The 20365-nt window shown below is 34.4% G+C and overlaps 4 protein-coding genes across 4 annotated transcripts; 1 reads left to right on the forward strand and 3 right to left on the reverse strand. All coding sequences in view use genetic code 12, as the record gives it.

Annotated features, from left to right (window-relative positions):
• Positions 1-700: 700 nt before the first annotated feature.
• On the reverse strand, positions 701-2320 carry PVL30_003792 (uncharacterized protein; the record flags this gene model as incomplete). Its single annotated transcript, XM_001526360.1, has 1 exon — positions 701-2320. One exon carries the CDS (start codon positions 2318-2320, stop codon positions 701-703), a length of 1620 nt encoding a protein of 539 aa, XP_001526410.2.
• Positions 2321-16107: 13787 nt separating this feature from the next.
• On the reverse strand, positions 16108-17826 carry ABD1 (mRNA cap guanine-N7 methyltransferase; the record flags this gene model as incomplete). Its single annotated transcript, XM_001526361.1, has 1 exon — positions 16108-17826. One exon carries the CDS (start codon positions 17824-17826, stop codon positions 16108-16110), a length of 1719 nt encoding a protein of 572 aa, XP_001526411.2.
• A 512-nt stretch (positions 17827-18338) lies between these two features.
• On the reverse strand, positions 18339-19133 carry FSH1 (dihydrofolate reductase; the record flags this gene model as incomplete). Its single annotated transcript, XM_001526362.1, has 1 exon — positions 18339-19133. One exon carries the CDS (start codon positions 19131-19133, stop codon positions 18339-18341), a length of 795 nt encoding a protein of 264 aa, XP_001526412.1.
• Positions 19134-19449: 316 nt separating this feature from the next.
• Positions 19450-20294, forward strand: tsn1 (Translin-1; the record flags this gene model as incomplete). Its single annotated transcript, XM_001526363.2, has 2 exons — positions 19450-19502; positions 19592-20294. 2 exons carry the CDS (start codon positions 19450-19452, stop codon positions 20292-20294), a joined length of 756 nt encoding a protein of 251 aa, XP_001526413.2.
• Between the last annotated feature and the right edge of the window lie 71 nt (positions 20295-20365).

Below are 20365 nucleotides of genomic sequence, written 5' to 3' on the forward strand. Positions count from 1 at the left end.
AAAGGAAGAGGTAGTGACTTACAAATTTTCATAAATTGGGAGAAAAAAGATGTAGGTCAAAAAAAAAAGTTTACAATACTTGTAATTGCAAAATCTTTTGTATCGATTGCTTCTTCTGTAGCTAAATGCTTGAGTAGTTAATTGAGTAGTTATGTGTGTTGAAAAAAATGAACATACGATAGATCTATACAAAATAATAATAATAATGACAATATTGATAATGAGATAATAATAATAATAATACAAACAAAATACCAGAAACTTTTCTTCTTTGCCTTCTTTTAAACATAGGAATTTAACTTGTTTGACAAAAGTCACAATGATTGTCCTTTTCAAAGTATATATATACACAAGTGTGTTTGAGTGTGCAAAAATATTAAAAACAACAACAAAAAAAAAAAGAAAACCGGCTCACATTTTCAAGAAACTGTTATGGGGTTTCAATCATTTGGTAAGTAACAGATGAATCAGATTCATCCAATGTTGATGTAGAATCTCACTATATAAGCCATGAATGCAACTAACCAGTTCCAAACACAACTTGACAATCACACCATATAATTGAAAATGAAATTGGAAATCAAAGTAAGAAACAAAAGTAGGGAAAAAAAAACAAAACAAAACAAAACAAAATAAACAATTGAAAAACAAAAAGCAAGAAAATTTTTATTCCGTTTTTGTTTTTTCAACTGTGGTTCAATTATTGCGGCGATTGGTGGCCCTGTTGGGACTGTACCAGTTGAGCTTGTTGTTGCGGCAGAACCTGTTGGCCATAAGTTTGTGCCAGGTTCATTGGCTGATAGTAGCTCTGTTGTATGTGTTGTGGATTCATTTGGCTAGCAAAATACTGCGCATGTGTTCCACCACCAATGGTGTTACCAGACAGTCCTTGTGCGCGCTGGTATTGCGAATGCTGACTCAACCCACTAGCTGCGCTATTGCCACCACTACCAGCACTACCAACAGCACTACCAGTTCCTAACCCTACGCTACCAATGCCACTTGACATGGTTGAAGAAGGTTGGAAACCTGGGTAATACAAGTTGGATGCTGACGATGCAGTCCCGGAAACGGTTCCAGATGCAGTTCCAGATGCAGTTCCTTGTTGCGGCACTTGTGTGTAAGCATCTGGACGAACCGTACTTGGTGGAACTCCATACCAGTAAGAACCGGCACTATAGTCTGTGCCACTTGGTTGAGTCATGTATTGACCTTGTTGCAGGGACTGTTGTTGATAAAAAGGTTGCTGATGCTGGGCATATGATTGCGAGTAAGATTGTTGATGCTGGTGCTGGTTCTGGTTCTGGTGCTGATGCAATTGTGGTGACTCTGTTGTATACGAAGGCTCAGACTTTGGGTCTTTTGCAACATTGGTTTGGAAATCAGCTTTAGACTTACGGTGGCCGTGCTTCTTTGTTACAATATGGGTGTTCAAGTGGTTCAATGAACCGTAGCTTTTCAGACATCCTGGAAACGAGCAAGGGTACTTTCTCACAATCTGGTTATATCTTCTTCTAAAGCGTCTACCTCGTTTGGCATCGTGCGCTGTTGGGTCCAAGTCTGTGGAAAGGCCGGTTGCTGAGATAGGTAAAGATGTGGTAGCTGTTGCTGCTGCTGGATTACCACTATTACTGTTACCCATTCCTACACCAATACTGATACCAGGATACAGATATCGCGTGGGTGCACCTGTATTTATAGTGCCAGCCAGATATGGTGCACTGTTGTATTGTGACAATGCTGCGTATGAATTGAGGGGCTGGGATATTGTTTGTCGCTGCTGATAACTGTCGTACGTTGGTTGTTGCAGTTGTTGTTGCTGGTATGCTGCGTATATGGATGGTTGATTTGTAGAGGATGAAAAGTCATACGGTTGTTGTTGTTGTTGTTGTTGTTGCGCTTGGGTCAGATGCATTAGATGAGAAGTATTTTGTTGACCTGACTGTTGTAGTAGACGCGGCAAGTTTTGGCCTTGAATCAGGCTTTGTTTATTATTCTGTACTCCATCTAGGTAAGACGCCAGTGGTTGCTGTTGCTGTTGCATTTGTTGTTGTTGCATTTGTTGTTGTTGTGGTTGTTGCTGATACTGGTTAGTCTTCATTGATACTGAACCTCCTGATTGAGTTTGTGGTAGTAGTGGTATTGTTGTAGGGTCTGATACGGAATTCGATGTGGAAGTAGATGTGGCTATGGAGTTGGATGCAGAAGGTATGCCACTCATCAATGAGCTATTTGTTGAAGAATACCTTTTGGATTTGGTAATTAGGTACTGCTGATCTTCAAAATTGTTGTCAGATAAAACAAGTTTTCCACTACTCATTCGATGCCTAAAGTATGAGGGTGAAACGATTAAAGAACAGTTGTGTTGATCGTTGATCTTTTTCTGATCTTTTTCTATTCTCTTTGGAAATTTTTCTTCTTTTTCAAGTTTTTTCAAGTTTTTTCTTTTTTTTTTCTTCGTACTTTTTCGGTTCTCTTATATGCTCCTCGGAATGCAAGCGTTATATCGTTTGAAAATAGGTCTTGCTGTATGCACAATATAAAAGTCGTTAATCTCTGTTGTTTGTTTACTTTTAAAGATCCGGAGTTTCGTTTAGCCGTTTATACATATACTTGTAAAGAAAATAAAAAAAAAAACAACAAAAAAAACTAAAGCTCAAACGTGGATCTGTGAGTAAACCAAAAAAAGAAAAAAAATGAAGAATGAAAAAACTTTTTTGATAAGCAAGATTTATGAAAAATGAAAAATAGTAAATCCCACCTTTGTTTTGTAAAATTTTCCAACCTCTTCTGCTTTCTGCTTGAAAAGTATGAAATTGATGGCCTCTTGTTTCTTTTGGTCCAAAAGTGTAGTTATTCTATAATATTTTGGAACCCCTGTTTTGCTCAAATGTAATATTTATTTTCCTTCTTGTTCTTCAACCAGTGTTTAATTATAATATAGAAACCCAAAATGTGTCCTCTTTATTATTTTTAGTGTTTCTCTCTCTCTCTCTCTATGCCTGTCTGTCTTCTTCAGCCCTGATAAAACGTTGAGGCTAAAGTTTCTCTTGTTTGCAAATATAATACTTCTAGTACAGATATATGTATATGTATATATATAGATATATTCTCTGTTTTGTGTCTGTTTATATCTGTTTTGTGTCTGCTTATATCTGTTTGTGTGTCTGCTTATGTGTTGTACTCCACAAGTGCTAATGTTACTATGTCGGCAGTGTCTGAAATATTTATATTTTTTATTTTTTTATTTTTATTTTTTATTTTTTATTTTTGCTCACACTCAAAAAGAAACAGCAAGTAAAAAAAAATTAAAAATAAAACCTAAAAGGCAAAACGACGCAAAATGAAAAATTAAAAAAAAAAAAAAATAAAAAAATTGAAAACGGGTTCAAGATATTCTGTAGTTGCTGACGTAAATGATATTATTTATTTTTTTGTCTGTCTGTCTGTCTGTCTGTCTGTCTGCTTAGTTTGCTGGGAAAGTAAATATTATTATATTTATCTTTGCAGACACAGGAATTATTCTTTCTTTAATTTTTAATTTCTTGCTTACTTTAATTTGTATCTCTCTGTCTGTAAATCAGCTGACACAGAATGTATCGAGATCAAGATGTACTATTCTTCTTCCTTTGGAGTATCTAAATCTCAAATAAACAATTGTATTGAGCTTTATCTTGAGGTCAAAGTAGATTCAATAAATTCGGGTTCGCTTGATTGGATCCAAAAAAAAAGTATACTATTGTGTTCAAGTCAAGAATCTAATAAAATTTTGAATGCAATATTAAAGTTGGCAATGTATAGATTCAAAACGCCTTGTACAATAACCCCCCAAAAAATAAAAACAAAGAAAAGAAAAGATAATTACTCAATAATCAAGGTTTGCAAAGCAATGAGTAACAACAATTTAAGCTTATTCTCTATTCTTATTCTTATTATTTGTTTTTTTTGAGTTTGAGATGACCCTTGATCGATGCAATTAAGCTTTGGTTAAGGGAACGTAGTGTATCAATGAGGTAAGAAAAGCTTGCTAAAACTTTGCACAAGTTGAATGACGTCTTAAGTATCTGAGCGTTGATGACGGGTACAATACCTATTACTTTCCGAATTGAGTTGATTTTGAGATATATATATATCTATATCTGTATGTTTATATCAATTGTGGGGTATAAAGGGTATTCCGCAATTTGTTAAGGTTGGTTGGTCGTCTCAAACTTGTTTGTAAAGTGAGATTATGTAAAATAAAAATGTAAACTCTACCGCTTAAAACAATTTAATATATATATATATATATATATTTTCAAACGATAAGTAGTACCCAAATAAGTGAAAAAAAAGGGAATGTCACTCCAAATTGATGCTTAAGCCAAATAAAGGGCAGGGGAAGGAAGGAAAATAAAGGGAAATGCTTGAAAGTAGTTTGTAGTCTATAGAAAGTTATAGAATGTAGGTGAAACTGTATTGGGGGGGGGGGAAGCAAGGAGAAGCTAGGCTATAATAAAGATCTTGTGTTTGGTAACTTTGTCTTCGGAGAAGATTACTTCTTCTTTCTTGGTAGGCGGTTGTAGTTGTGGTAATGGTGGTATTGGTAATGCTGATAATGATAATGAAGATGGTAATGGGAAGTGTGGGGTGAGGGGAGGTAGTTCCTTTTTTCTTCTTCTTTGCCTAGTCTATCTGGTTCTTAAGGCAGATGATTATAAAGTTGTAAAAGGATTGAAAACTTGCAAAACTTATATATATCTGTATACATAGACATACACAAGTAGGATAAAAACAAACAGGAACCTGTTTATATATATATATATATATATGTGTGTGAGAATATATAAACAACGTAAACAGGATGTGGATAGACCTAAAACCAACAGAATATAAATATAAATAAAGAGGGAAAAAAAAACCCAAACCCAAAAAACCTACCTAAAACTTAAAAAAAGCTTAAAAAAAACTTAAAAGTGAAAATAAGAATACAAGTGGAAAACATAGGAAGAAGTACAAGAATCAGAGTTTAAAAAAAAATAGCTCATAGTGTACATTTTGGTTGGATGATTTGTATGTTTATGTGTGTGTCTATGTGTTTTTTTTTCTATAAAAACCTGTAAGTCAAAGTCTAAAGTTCTAAGTTTGAGTCTAAATTAAAATTATACTAAACTCAAGTTTTTTAGAGACTATGAAGTCCTTTGGAAAATAGGAAGAGAAGACATACACATACAGACATACATACAGACGAACATACAGACGAACATACAGACTAGCAAGAGTCCGTAATGCAAGTAGGTGTAAAATGCAGTTCTTTTCTCTTTTCCTCATACTGAAAGAGTTTCTTTGTTTGTTTTTTTTTTTTGTTTTTTAAATATTGGGTTAGGAAACACGATGCTTTTTCACTAAAAGGGTAAAAAAAAAACCTTGCAGTTCGAGACGTTTTTTTTTATAAGAATATTCTTAGTGCTATGTTTATTCTATTCAGAGAGGGTTAAACCAAAGGGTAAAAGAACAATCAGTAGAGTAAGGCAAAAAAAAAAGTTGGAAAAAGAATGAATGAAGACTTTGAGAACAATACAAGTAATTATCTTTGCTATGATGTAAGAATAATTATATATTTAGAGAAAGAGATGCTGGGGAAGGGGGGAAGGGCGGGAGAGAAGAAAAAAGAGAGAGACAAAGAGATACAAAGAGACAGACAAATGTATGTACCATTGCAGAAGAATAAGCGGTTTTATTCTTTTCATTTCAAATGCATTTTGCCCATTTTGCCCAATCCCATTTTGCCATTTTGCATGTATTCCATCAATCTTTCTATTCTGTTTTTAGCCTCAAACAGTATTGGTATCTGTGGGGCAAAAAAAAAACAAAAAACAAAAAACAAAAAAAGACCAGAGCAGAATTTTATTTCTAAGCAACGTTACTCTGCGTTATTTTTGTAACATAATCAATGGGGTTTTTTAAACAGTTGTGGGATAAAGTACTCTTATTCCCCTTTTATTAATGTAGGGTAAGAAAGAAAACAAATATAAAAGGACAATAGCTTTTAGTATTCACTCAGCGGGTAATTGGCACAAGTCATCACTAACCATGCATGTGCGCAATTCTATATCCAACTACATTCGAAAAATATTTTTTGGTTACCTACTTTATGAATCAATGAATCAATGAATGAATGAATGAATTGGAAAAGCCAAAACAAAAGGTTTAAACAAAGAAATAGTTTATGAGTGGGCTATATATCTACTGGGAATACGTATCCCTCCTATAGATATACGGTAAAGATGAATATGTATTAAGAACAGTTTTCTTTTTTTCTTTTTTTTTTTGAGTCAATACATAACTGGGGTCAGCATCTTTTTTATTTGTAGTCTATAGTGTAAATGAGTCAATGATGAAAACCATCTTTGTGTTTAGATGCCACACGTCTAACTTTTCCCAACTGCACTTTAAGAGAGTAAAATTGTGGTATTATTCCTCTACTCTTGTGTAAGCATTTGACGTTGTATTCTATATGGATGCAATTTCAGAACAAGGTAAAACCCCCCAAAAAAAGAAAAGAAGAAAAAAGAAAACAAAGCTAACAAACGAGGCAAAAGTTACGGGATATTGGATGTTGCAACAGAAGAATAAGGACAATATACCTCTGTTTTCTCACATTACTATTATGGTTTTGCTTGTGTTGCAATTTATATGCATTTACAAATGGGTTGAAGGTTTTTATCCCCGGTACCCTTCTTCTTGCCAATACATTTTATCTTTTTTTTGAGTTTTTAGATTTCGTTGAGATTTGGAATTATTGGCTTTGTCCCTTTCCCATTTTTTTTTCTCTTGCAATTCACAATTCGGTTTTGTAATTCATTTTTTTTTTTTTTTTGTTCGTTAGTCTTTGTTAGAAATGGCACTTGTCTAAAATATTTCATAAACTCACAACAATTGCTTCAACACCAAATTCTTCTATCATTTGCAATCACTTTTAGTGCTTCGTGTTTACTAAACGAAGTCTACTGAGCGCAGTATCTGCAACGAAAACAATGTTACAAGTACTGCACTGCTCTCAGAATAAGTAAACAAATATGTTAAAAGAGGAAAAAAAAGGTGACTTGAACTAACGAGCAACCTCGGGCCGAATATATTCATTGACTCGTTGCAATATTCTTCGACTTATTCTCTATTGTTTTCCTTTTCCCTTTCCCTTTCCCATTTCGCTTCTTACTTCTTCTGTTTCTTTTAACTATTTATTTATTGTGTTTATGTCTTGTCAATCAGCTAAATCATTTGTGTATAAGGGTGTCTGTGAATGTAATGTTCTCTGTTGACGTAACCAGCTCCGCATACAACAAAGGCCCAATAATAGAAAAAAACCACAAGAACAAAATAAAGAAACAAAATAGAAAGACAATACAGGTTGTTGTATTTCCATGTACACATCTTTTGTACATAAGCAAGGAAGTAATGAGAAATAAAAGTCATTACCATGCAATTGATAAAAAGTATAGAAACTGTTGAACCCTCTGCCCTCCTTTCTTTTACCTACCCCCTTTCCCTTTCCCTTTCCTTTTCCCCTCCGCTGTCCCCAGAGTTTTCATTTTCAGAAATGCACCATCTAGGAAACAAAGGTGAACTAAAAATAGTTTACTTTCTTGTTTCTGCTGCTGCTGCTGTTATTATTGTTCTTCTTCTTCTTCTTTATACTAATAGTTCGGATATCGGGATAGTAGCTAGCAGAAAACAGTGGCAACATAAGTTATAGCCGCAATTTGTAGCCACTAGTTTTCTCCATCTTTTATCTTGTCTTTTAATTGTTTTCTTTTCTTTTTTTTGTTTGTCTCTCAGTATTACGATATTCTCAAAAAGCATGGTGACATATTTCTGGTTTTGAGTAGAAAGCAAGATGCACTTGACGCCTCGTGCTTTTACATCGAGTTTCAAGTTAATGTCCACAAATTCTTCTAACCGTATATCCACTTCGGAACTATACCCACCTCTTCTTTTCTTCTCTTGTTAATTCATCATCATCATTTTCAACAAGAGCCCCACTTTGCCAAAAGAGAAAACGATAAAGAGTAATCAAAACACAGTCTCTCAATAATAATATCTCAAAAAGAAGAACTACAAACTAAAAACTACAACTATAAAACTCAAACGCTCAAAAAAAAAAATAGAACAAAGACATGATTTGCCAATGCGCTTTGCTGAACCACAAGAGTGTAAATAGTTGCAAAATTATGTTTGTACAAATCCTTTATTGTGATGTTAGTTTTCAGCACCTAAGTTTCAACCAAAATGGTAATAAAAAATAAAAAATATGAAAAAGTTAACAAGAAAATGATTATACAAATAAGATCACAATACCGATTCTTACTTCCTCTTCTTCTTCTTCTTCTTCATTTTTCATCTTTCTTTTTTTTAATAATTTTTTGGTAAATCACATTCATGTACATGCACAAGCAATCTGAAGTTGAAAACGGAGTTGTACATGAAAATAGCATAAACAAGTAAACCAACATATCCACGTTTTGGTCCTTTTTGTTTTTCATTTTCATTTTCTCTCATCCATTGTTTTTTTTTTTTTTCAATTGCTTCTTTAACGATTCCTGGGCAAAACAAAAGAACAAAGCAAAAGGCATTAGTCAGCTTCACTTCACTTTAGTTTACTTTCTTATTCTTTTGCCTTTTCCTTTTTTTCTAATCTTCGGGCGAAGGATAAAGTCAACGGTACGATTTGATTTTTATGCATTATACAGACTAAAAAGAAGCAAAGCAAGCACAATAGACTTCGAAATAAATAAAAACCCACGTAAATGCACTAGAAACTAACTTATCGCTTTGGTTTTAATCTACCATGATATAGTTTAGTGTTTATTAGTTCTAGTTCTAGTTCTAGTTTTCGTTTTCGAATTCGTTATTAGTTTTTGCTCAAACCCTATATCTTTTGTTCTTTAAATCCACCACAGGAGATAAAGGTTAAACTTAGATGTTGCACTATATTGTAGTTGAGAGGGGAAGATGTAAAGGGGGAAAAGGGGGGGAGGGATAAGAACCCTGGATTATTGATTACAAATAGCTTCCCTTCTCTAGAGATGTTTACTGAAGAGTATGTATTGTCTAATTATCTAGCTTCGCTTGTTTGTTGTTTTATTTTAAAAAGTTACATGCACTCATCTGCCAGCAACTGTTTTTTTTGCAAAAAAGTCATACACACTATAACCTTGGTTGAGGATTTTTAGAGAAAGGAAAAGAATGTGAATACCCCAAAAGAAAAGGAAAGGAAAAGAAAAAGAGAATAAAACAGTTCAGTCTACTTTGGAGGATATGAGACAATGCAAAAAAAAAAAACCACAATCGAGATAGACACCAACCTCTAGTATATATTTTTGTATCCATATGTGGTGTGATGCAGACATTAATTTGTATCACATTTCCATTCAAGAAGGAGGAGGAGAAGGAGGAGGAGGAGAAGGGGAGGAGAAGCCTCTACCCCATTAGGTAATCCCGTGCGCTATATCTTCCCCCCCCCCCCCCCCCCCCCCCCCCCAACCTCATCCCACTTTGAAAACTGGCTTGAGGCTTTTTGTAATTCTTTTTCTTTTTCTCAATTGCAGCTGTTTAATATATGAAAAGCTTTATTAAAAAAAAAGGAAAAACAAAAGAGCAAAAAGCAAGAACCAGCCATTGATATACAATTTTTTTTGTTTGCTTGTATTTTGTCCACCTGTTGTTGTTGTTGTGGTAGTAGTAGTAGTAGTAGTAATTGTTTAACATACCCAACATTTGTTTTGCCAACTACGCATTTTGCATCTTGTGGATCTTATGCACTGGTTACTACTACTGTCACGACCAAGACTACCAAGACTACCACCACTACCACCACTACACCCACTACCGCCAGATCCATCTGAACACATGATATAGCAATTACGACTTAATCGAGATTCTCTTTCTATATATATAATATTTCTTTCTGGTTACTAATATCTCTTTAGCCAAGGTGGATTTGTAAAAAGAGACAAAGCACAAGAGATAGAAAAAGGCGGCATATTTGTAGATGTATACAATGACAAGAGCAAAGATTAGAAGAAAAAAAGGGGATGATGTAGCAAGAATGATATTTATCTTGAATCATTGACCAGTATTTCTTGTAAAAAAGAGTAAAGAAAATAAGATGTAAGTATACCATTATAGTCTAGTGTAATTGAGTACTTTATTTTTCATTTAGTTTATTGTAGTAGTAGTAGGGAGGGTTTCCTTTTATAAAGAAGAATAAAAATATGAATACTGTAACGAATTAGCTGAGTCTTGTGAGTTACTAAATTTTAACTTTGTAGTGAAGCAAGTGTTGGTGTTGAACCAACCAACATCAAAGATACAAAGTGAAATAATACAAAACGGTATATAGTTATGGCACATTTCCGTTATAATTGTAGATGAGTGCCTCTCCCATCCTTTTTCCACAATATGTGTTTTTACAATGCCTCTCTTGAACAAACACAAACACAACAGGAAACAAAAAACAAAAAAACAAAAAACAAAAGCACACATATACATACACACACATACACAGATGTTCTCTTTGTCCTTGTGGTAATTGAGTAGATTAAACAGAAACCAATTCACAAAAGGGAATGAGGCATTTAAATCGTTACTTATCTTAATGTGAAAGATTCCATCCAAAAATATGTTTGTCTGCCTTTAATTTTCTCATCTCTTTTTTGCAACACAAGTATATGGCACCAATCTTGTTTCCAACTAAAATACTTTTAGAGTAAAAACTCTATCCACCCCCCCCAAACACCAAACTCCAAAAGTTTACTATAACATTAGACATATTCAAAATAAAGAAAAAACAGACAGGTCTACTATTACGACTCAGGGCCAAGTAATAACGGTGTTTGATATACGAAGTTAGCTTAATCGAAATTAAACTTAGAGGACCAAACAACTATTAGTCTATTGCAAAACTTTTTAATGCAAAAAAAATTAGTTTTAAAAATCTAAAAAAACAATTTAGAAATAACAGTAGGAAAAAAATTAAAAAAAAGAATTGACAAAAGGACCAATAAAATACTAGAATAGAGGAATGGGCCAGAAAACACAGAAAAAAAAAGAGGAAACATATAGTGTTGGAAAAGTACACAATTCAAACTGCAATTTGTCCATCAAGATTACATCAACTGAGATGATACTGGTGCCAACGTCGGAAAACCCCCAAATAAGAAAAAAGAGTGTAAAAAAAAAGCTAAATAAAACAAAACAAAAATTAATCAAAATTCAAAAAAGCGTTTTGATTCTATATTTAGTATGGCAAAGAAAAGAAAAAAAAAAAACAACAGAAAAGCCCAATCGCATAAAAGGCACGAAAGTTGCCAATTGGAAAGACTTGTAATTTTGCTTTTGGGGTTTTTGTCCTTTATTACGTTGTATCAACCAATTGATGGTGAATACGAAGGGCTTGAAATGTTTTAAAAAAAAAATATCTCAAAAAGCAAAGATAAAAAAATTGATATAAAGTAAAGAGTGGTTCAAAGCCTCATCAGAAATTATAAAGATTACGGCGCGTGCCCAACAATAGTGATAACGGCGAAGACGACGACAACGACAACGATGACGATGACGACGGCGGCGGCGAAAACGAATTTGTTGAAAGTAAGAATAGCATACATGAATTACAATTGTTTTAGAGGAAAGAAACAAAAATCGCCGTACGATAATTGTTACTCACGCAGTGCAGTCAAACCTCTGTTCTTTAAATTCTTTTTTTATTTTTATTTTTATTTTTTGGTTCTTTTGTATTTTGTCTGGTTTCCCTCCACACCCACACACACACCCCTTTTTTCTTCTTTTTCTATCTTTTACCTCTTTAAATGCTTGTTCCGGCGGATATTTGAAGTTCCCGCTTACATTGAGAAAATGACTTTCATTCGTTTTAATTCTATTACGCTGCCTTAGTTCCACCACCACCATCAAAAAATTGAAAATTCAAAAAATTAAAAGAGGACACCTATACACAAATATGTAGGTTGGTAGTCTGTAGTTCAAGTGCACAAGTTACGAAAACTATTGCACCTCTCTCATCCTTTCTCACTCTATTTTCTCCTAGCCTTCCCGCCTCTAGCCTTTCTCCTTTATGCCCCCCCCCTCAACTTCCCTCCTCCACCCTCATCAACATCTAGAAAAAAAAAATAAAAAAAATAATAAAAGTAAAACGAGACATATTTTGTAAGAGCCGCATATTATTACACAAACTTAACTCAAGTGCACAAAACGGTAAACAAATTGGCAGGAGTTAACGATCAACTTGCATTGCAGATACGCCAATCCAGCAAAAAAAGCGCAAGCTTATGCAGTCACAACAAAATAAACCAATATGCATACAAGATATATACTTCAAAGCAGATTTTGGGTAAGAGATAGGAGACTTTAAAATTTTTAAGAGGGAGGCTGTGTAGAAATTGAACAAAGCAAAAAATATACAAATATACAAATTTAGAATATACAAAGACAAAACATTAAAAAAAACTAACTTACAAACTAAACAAACTAAACAAACGATACCAGATGAAGAAGGAGATGGAAATGGAAATGGAAATGGAGTTGGAGATGAAGTTGAAGGTGGGAAATTGAGTGATCGCCATAATATTCCAATAACTTATTTTCATACTACACTGAGCGGGGTATCTCAAAATTGCATGTGAAGATCTCGGAGAAAAGAAAGTGATTGAAAAAAAGAGGATTATACTAGAGGCAATATCCTGGATGGCATGTTTACCTCATCAACAGTTGAATTGGAAATCTCCATTTTTAATTTTTTTTTAGTTTTTTCCTTTTCTTTATGAAGAGAATACTACTAGTTGTAATAAAAATAGGTTGTAGATGGGTTTCCACTAATCCATGTTCAAAACTAAGTCGATGAAGAATCCAAGAGATAGTTTATTAGATCTCGTAAAATTTTAAATCTCTCTTCACTGACTAGATGGATAATTATAAACATATATATATATATAAAGAGGGAACTCCAACCATAGACATGGTCTGGTTCAAACACATTAAACGAAAAAATGAAAAATAATTGAGATGGAATCAATTAGACTTTGAATAAAGAGCGAGTTTTAAAAGAGAAAGGAGGAAGAAGTTAAGTAATTGTTAAAGTATTTTTGGTAACTCTTAGGACACACAAGCACAATTCACTAACCATACTTTTACTGTTCCAGGTTATTTTCGATAGCCAGTGCTGTACTGGTAAGCTACACCCATTTCAAAATTACTCTCTTGTATTTGAGAATTTAAGGCAACTATTGGAGAGGTAAACCAATACTAATATACAACATTAACACTCTTTATTGGAAAAGAATAAATCAGGAAAAGGAAAAGCCCAAATAAAAAGTCAACATTTTATGTGTTACGAGGTGTGAAAAAGACTCACAACCAAGGTGACGAAGTTTGGACAAGAGTTTCAAATTGGATTTTACAAAATTTGCAGCAAAAATTTAACACACATACAAACAAACAAACACATACACAGCTAAAGCAACAACCAAAAAAACAACCAAAACAACAACCAAAACAACCAAAACAACAACCAAAACAACCAAAACAACAACCAAAACAACAACCAAAACAACAACCAAAACAACAGTTTTTTCAGAAGCAAATCATTGCTCAATATTGTTTTTGGTTGTGTGTATTTATCTTTTTCTTTTGGCTTTGTTCTTTTCCTTTTCTTTTTTTTCCTTTTCCACCCCCTACCCTCAAATATTACTAGTTCTTAACCACATTTGTCAACAATGTTTGCAAAGCCAAGTGAAATAACAAAACAAGGTTTGAGTTGAGCTGGCTCGATAGGGTCTTGCTTTAATTTACCAAATCAGAAAATGATAACAAAAAAAAAAGAAATTCAAAAGAAATTTAGAATCAAGCTAAATGATGATGATGATAATAAATGAAAATAATGAAATAATAAGAAGCAAATACACAGTAAAATGGAATAAAAAAAAAAGAAACAACAGCACCTTGGAAATGAGAGATAATTTGTTTACTTATTGTGAAAGATTAATTGAGGAAATATAAACCAAAACTGAAGAAGAAAAGTAACCAAGTTTCAAGTCTAAAATTTGCTTGTCATTTGCAACAAAGAGAAGATGCAATGGAACATCAACGGGACTCTACCCGGTTTTGGTCTAAACTATATTTTGAAAAAGAACAAAAAAAGATATAAAGAAACTTTATTGCCACTTTTGAAAACATCGACAGTGGAAACACCATGCTACACAACCATTTGGAAAATAGAATAAATATAGAAAATCAAAGACATTTTGTTTGAAAATTTTGGAGTGTGTGTGTGTAAGTGTCTGTTTCGTTTTTCTTTAAATACTATCATACTGGTTATGAAATGTGAACAAAAATTTTGAAAGTATTGTTGATCTTTTAGATAATACACTACATGCAAAACAGATACTTGTTCATCAAAAAAAGAGACAAGACACAGCAAAGAGAGGAATAAATTACAAACAGATGAAGAAAATTGGTAACAGTTGGCAAGAAGCACTCACTTGTTACTTGATTAACAAAAAAAATGTTTCTGTTACATTTTCCACATCCAAATTGATTAAGTGTACAGATGTGATTTGTTTTTTCTAGTTTTTCGAGTTTATCTGGAATTCAAACACAATTTTGCTAAATGAACAATACCTTTTAACATCGTCAACTAGATAATAATTACTTTTAACAGAAAAATTCAATGGTCATTCGCAAAATAAACAATCAACTAGTTTTCTGTTTATTTGTTTCGCTTTTGTTAAAACATTTTAGATGAAATCCTCATCCTAAACATAAAAAAAAATACTCGATCAATATTTTCTAAACCAAACTGAACCAAACTAATTGAAAATTGACATACACATGGAGTTGTGTGAAATGTAATTTTGAATGTATTGATGTTTCAGGAATAACCCATTTTTCTCAACTTTTACCATACCATATTTGTCACCCCTAAATATTATCAAAAACTTTTCCATCTGTGAGGTTTCTATTTGCATCCCATTTCCATTTGTTATGGTTTTGTGGAACCGCATTCTTATTGTATGCAAATGCTATCCTCGTACATAACAACCGCTCTCAGTGTCCATTTTTTTTCAAACTTCTTGTACTCAAGATTCCCTTCCATCACACCAAAGCAAAGCAAAAACATGGTTAAAACAAGGTTAAAACAAAGCCAACTAACGCAGAGTGGTTATGAAGATGGAAGCACGCTTCATAATCTTAGCAGCTGATACAAAAGCATTGCCGAAACAAAGAATAATAAAAATAATCAACGATAAAACATATAAAGTACAAATATTAAATGAGAATTTAACAACTGAGAGTGACTACATCTGCTTAGGCTGATTTTTTTTTTTCATATTCTTTTTCTTTTTCTTTTTGCAGAGGGTAAAATTCTTGAAGAATGAAACAGGCTACTAGTGTCACATAACACCTTCAGTCGACGTTAAGAATGCGACTGCTGTGTACTAGAATATCGCTACCTAGCTCATTAGTACCAGTTATTCTATTTTCAACCCACAATGGCTCTATTCTGACATAATGATTTCAAAACAGTTCTTCCCCATGATTATGGGATGGTGCTTAAGTGTAAGAATTAAATTGTCTCATACAATACTCAAGTGAAAGGAATTAATGGAGTAGCCATTCTCTACCAATATTCACTGATTTGCGTTAAACTTGTTGTGACCGTAAAATATGTTATTTATCGATAATTCTATACAATTTGATAAAAGTCCAAAGTGCAAACTTCTACTCTCTATTTTTACTCTTCTATATTAACTTAACTCGTTTGTTTCTCTATTATCCTCAATAGATGGTAATGACAGTAATTTCTGTTCCACAGAAATAATGGCACAATGCGGCTTATTTAGGTCTACTATATGACAACGGAGACAGATGTAAACGTGTAAATACGATTGTGCAAAGGAGGTCCAAATAAAAGACGTGCTTTCCCCATTTGGATTCTTCTTCCTTTCCATTTTCCATTTTCCATTTTCCATTTTCCATTTTCTACGTTCTATTTTTTTCTTTTCTTTTCTTTGCTCTCTTTTTCATTCTTTTTTTTACCATTGTTAATTCTAAATGCTAAGTTACTTTTTCAAATACGAAAGCTACATAAAACGCCACCGCCTCTTTCTCTTCTCCTTCGGCTCCATATTTCCCATCACTTCTTTTCAATCCTTCCACTAAACTCTTGTTCAATTTGCTAAAATACTTGGGGATTTCTTGATTGAAAACATCAATAAAGTTCTTCTTGTATCGAAGTGTCATATTATACTCCTCACACAAGGCTCTCAAAGTTTCAAATGGCACAACATATTCCGGCACATTGTCCACAGCATCTTTTAACCAGTAGGTATACCTATTACCAAACGCAGGACGGAATACACCATCGGCAGGAGGCTCTTTGTCAAATGTAGCCGAATACAACGAGTTCCCAAACTTGAACTTGCCATTCTCATCCTTCAGAATATTCTTCTCTACAATTTTCGATCTGATGAAGTCCGACGAAGGAATTGTTCCAATAAATGTGCCGCCAACACGCAATGACTTGGCAACATTCACAAGCAAGGCCCGCACCTTCTCTTCGGTCTCAAACGCATAGTGAAGCGCAAACTGTATCGACACTGCATCAACAGGAAATGCTTGATCTATAATCCCTGGAAAATTGGGTTCCAAGATATCCGGTACTGTTTCCGTAAAGCAATCACCAGTAGCAAAGCATGCTTCAAAATTGTACTTGTTTGCCGTTCTTGCGCCCGAGTGCGATTTGAACCTTGCCTTTTGTTTCGAATACCTACTAAATGCTTCCCGCACCGATAAATCTGAAATATCAATGCCAATATACTGGTCAATCTCAATAAACTCACATTTGTTCAAATCACCACCTTTACCACAACACAAATCAAGCACTGAAAATATCTTGGGTGCGTTACCTTCTGCTGAACTGTATTTAGCCCAATTACCCAACAAAATGTACTTGATGGTATTATTGAAATTCCGCAACTTGTAAATCGGCGACATTGTCCTTCGCCCTTGCCTCTTGGACTGCTGCGTCCTTTCGTTGTAATGTTGTCTCACTATACTATTGATGTCTCGATTCTCTCTATCGCTTATTTTGCTATGGAACGTGCGATAGTGTGCCTCGTCACGCTGCGTATGGATGACTGATGGATTAGCAACATCCAAGTGCAAATAGGGATTAACCTCTCCATCCCCCTTGGGTTGACTTCCTTCATCATTTACATTCTCCTCAACGGCAAGATGTTCACGGATCGATAAACTCTGTTCCAATTGTTCTCTATTTCGTTTAACCCGATCCATTCGTGGGTCAGTGCCTCTACCACCCAACCCAATGTTGCCGTATTTCAGGTACAGCGATGACGATGAGGGGAAGGAGGAAGAGGAAGAAGTAGTAGAAGAAGGAGTAGTAGTAGTAGATGGAGGAGGAGGATTGGCTGTGTTTATGGCCTTTTCAGCTGAAAAAGATTCCACTTTAGCTGAAACGGTGGTAGTTGAAGCAGATGCAGTGGGTACTTGTTTTGCGACTCCCAGTGATTGTTGCAATGTACCATTATCGACTCTTGACCCATACTGATCATATTTCTTATCTTTATTCTCATCTGCGCTTCTCATCCATGCAGGTTTATTCTCTTTAACATTGCTATAAATAGATGCAGGTTGTACATCATGCACTCGATCTCTCCTCGAAAACTCTGTGTGACCATCATTTGCTCGACGTCGCTTCAGGTCTTGAAAAGCACCATCATTCTTAGCTTGTGGTATATATGAGTCTTCGGGCATTTGATAGTTGGCGTAGTTGATGCTTCAGGGAAACTATCGGAATACGACGTTGAAAGACCTCCACACTTTTACTTTTTTTTAAAAAATAAAAAGTTGTTTTTTATAAATTTTTTATTTTTTTAATTTTCTATTTCCTATTTCCTATTTTCTATTGTTCTTTTCTTTTGGGATTTCCTGATTGTTTCTACGAACGCGCATTTCAACATATAGCCTCCCCCCCCCCTTCATTACTACTACCCATACCACCATCAACGCAAAGTCAACCGCGTCTTTTCCCTCTCTGACCTTCTTTCTCTCGTAGCTTCTTCCCCCCTCTCCCACATCACCCCATCTATAACAAAACCAATTGTAAAAAACTTTGTTTACGTCAAAATCATTCCTATTACATGCAATACTTTGTAAATAATATCTCAAGTATATTAAAGTCTATTGATAACTAACAAATGCCACAAGGTTTACAAGGTCTATAAATTCTAATCTGTTTGGCAAATCCGATTTGTATACAAGCTGGGCTACAACTTTTCATTAACCTTTTGATCAAACAATTCCACAATTTTCCTAACAAAAGGTTTCTGGTTCGGAACGTAGTGTGCTCCATCGTGAGGTACAAAATGTACTTTGCTTGCCGGGTACAAAGTCGATACATATTTGGATCTAATAGCAGGCACGATTGAATCATTTTCTCCATAAACTAAGATAACATCAGTGTCAAATCCTTTATCGTCGTCGATTTTGAGGTATTTTTCAGCATCAGAACTGAATACCACTTCTGGTTTGTATTGCTCTAAATCTGTAATCTCGGCAATCCTTTCTTTGTTCTCGGAACTAAAGTTGCCATCTGAAGGTTTCGTCAAGCAAAAACCCGAAATGAATAAGCCGATTTTCAATGGAGGATGCGCGGGGAGCATGCGCTGCAATGAATTTGTTACCATGATAGCCATGGCGGCTCCCTGCGAAAACCCAATTATACCATCATATGGCCCATTATTATTTATGTGATCGATAATATACTGAATTGAATCGTCAAGACCTGCATTTTTCGATGGACCCTGATGTTCAAACCATCGACGATTGTTTCCCGACTCAACTATTGAATTCCAAACGTTTTTAGACTCCTCTTCTGTCGCAGCTAATGGGAACCCAAGCTCACTTTGGGATTCAATTGTTTGGCATGGATCTATATAATCCAACTCCACGCCCAATTGTTTTGTTAAAGCCTTACGTAACCCAGATGATTTTTTGGCAAAGGTTGCACCACTTTGTAGATAGCCAGGAAGGCAAAGCACTTTTGATATTCCACGAGACATTTAACTGGAAAAATTTATCCTAAAAGCAAGAAAAGAGAAGCAAGGTTAACGGAAAAGAGAATAGAAAGAGGAGAAAAGAAAGGGTATAAGTAGTAGAAGAATACATAAGTGTCTCCTTTTTCTGGCTGCATATATATTGAATTATAACAATGTAAATAAAGCAATTACTCGAATTTGAAGCTGTAGAATGAAATATTTTCTCGCGTTATGAAATAAAAGAACGGAACGTTACATGCAAAAAATATAGCAGCAACCACCGCTACTATAACTCCATCATCACCTCATCGGCAGGAACAATATTATATCCATACCAATTATGCAAGAGCTAGACCAATTCTTTACTGAAATCGGTGAAGAGATTGCAAAAGAGTATGTATATGGCTCCATTTCTATCTTTATTAAATCCAAATATATATGTATAACTAACATTTTTTGCTTCTTTTTTTGTTTTTTTGCAGCGTAAATAAAAAATCGTTATTGCAAGATCTTGAACACCGATTCGATCTTTCCATCATCCCATTCCTGTCACAAGTAACTTTATGGACTTCAACGAGTCCAAACAAACTTAAGGAAGTGATCAATAAAGACGCGGAGCTAGAAGGAGAGCTCAGAACAAACTTACAGAACTTCAATCAAGAATTGTCTACTTTAGAGTGCAAGGCTGGACAGAAGGAACGTCTTTCCAATAAATTTATTGAAGACTCGATTCAGATTTTATTAAGCAAAAGGTACTTCCAAGTACTCTCTAATGCATTCGAAAACGACCCAATCAATATCGATTTGGTAACCAATGGCGATAAGTTAGGAGTTATGGCAACTCCAACAGAAATTTACTCATCCTTAAATGTTCAAGAGATTAATTATCAGACCTATTTGATTGCTTTACTAAAACTCATAGATATAATAGTTGACTACACAACAACAACCGTGATCAACCAATCCATCGGCTCTGCAAATGTGGCATCTCCTAATTATACCATTGGCTTGATCAATCTGCAAATTGTCTCCAAGATACAAAATGGGTTTCTGCTATTGGACTTGAAGAATGATATCTTGAGGAAAAAATACGACAGTTTGAAATACAGTTCGCAAAGATTAAACAAGATTGTTTATGATCTTTCGTTAAGAAATTTGATAACAACTAGTGCTAATATTCAGTGATTTACAAATGGAATTGAGGAAAAAAAGAAAAAACTACAAATCAAATGAAGGGAGGAAATAGAATAGATGAA

The sequence above is a fragment of the Lodderomyces elongisporus genome, chromosome 4 (assembly GCF_030384665.1).
Source record: "Lodderomyces elongisporus chromosome 4, complete sequence".
NCBI lineage: Eukaryota > Fungi > Ascomycota > Pichiomycetes > Serinales > Debaryomycetaceae > Lodderomyces > Lodderomyces elongisporus.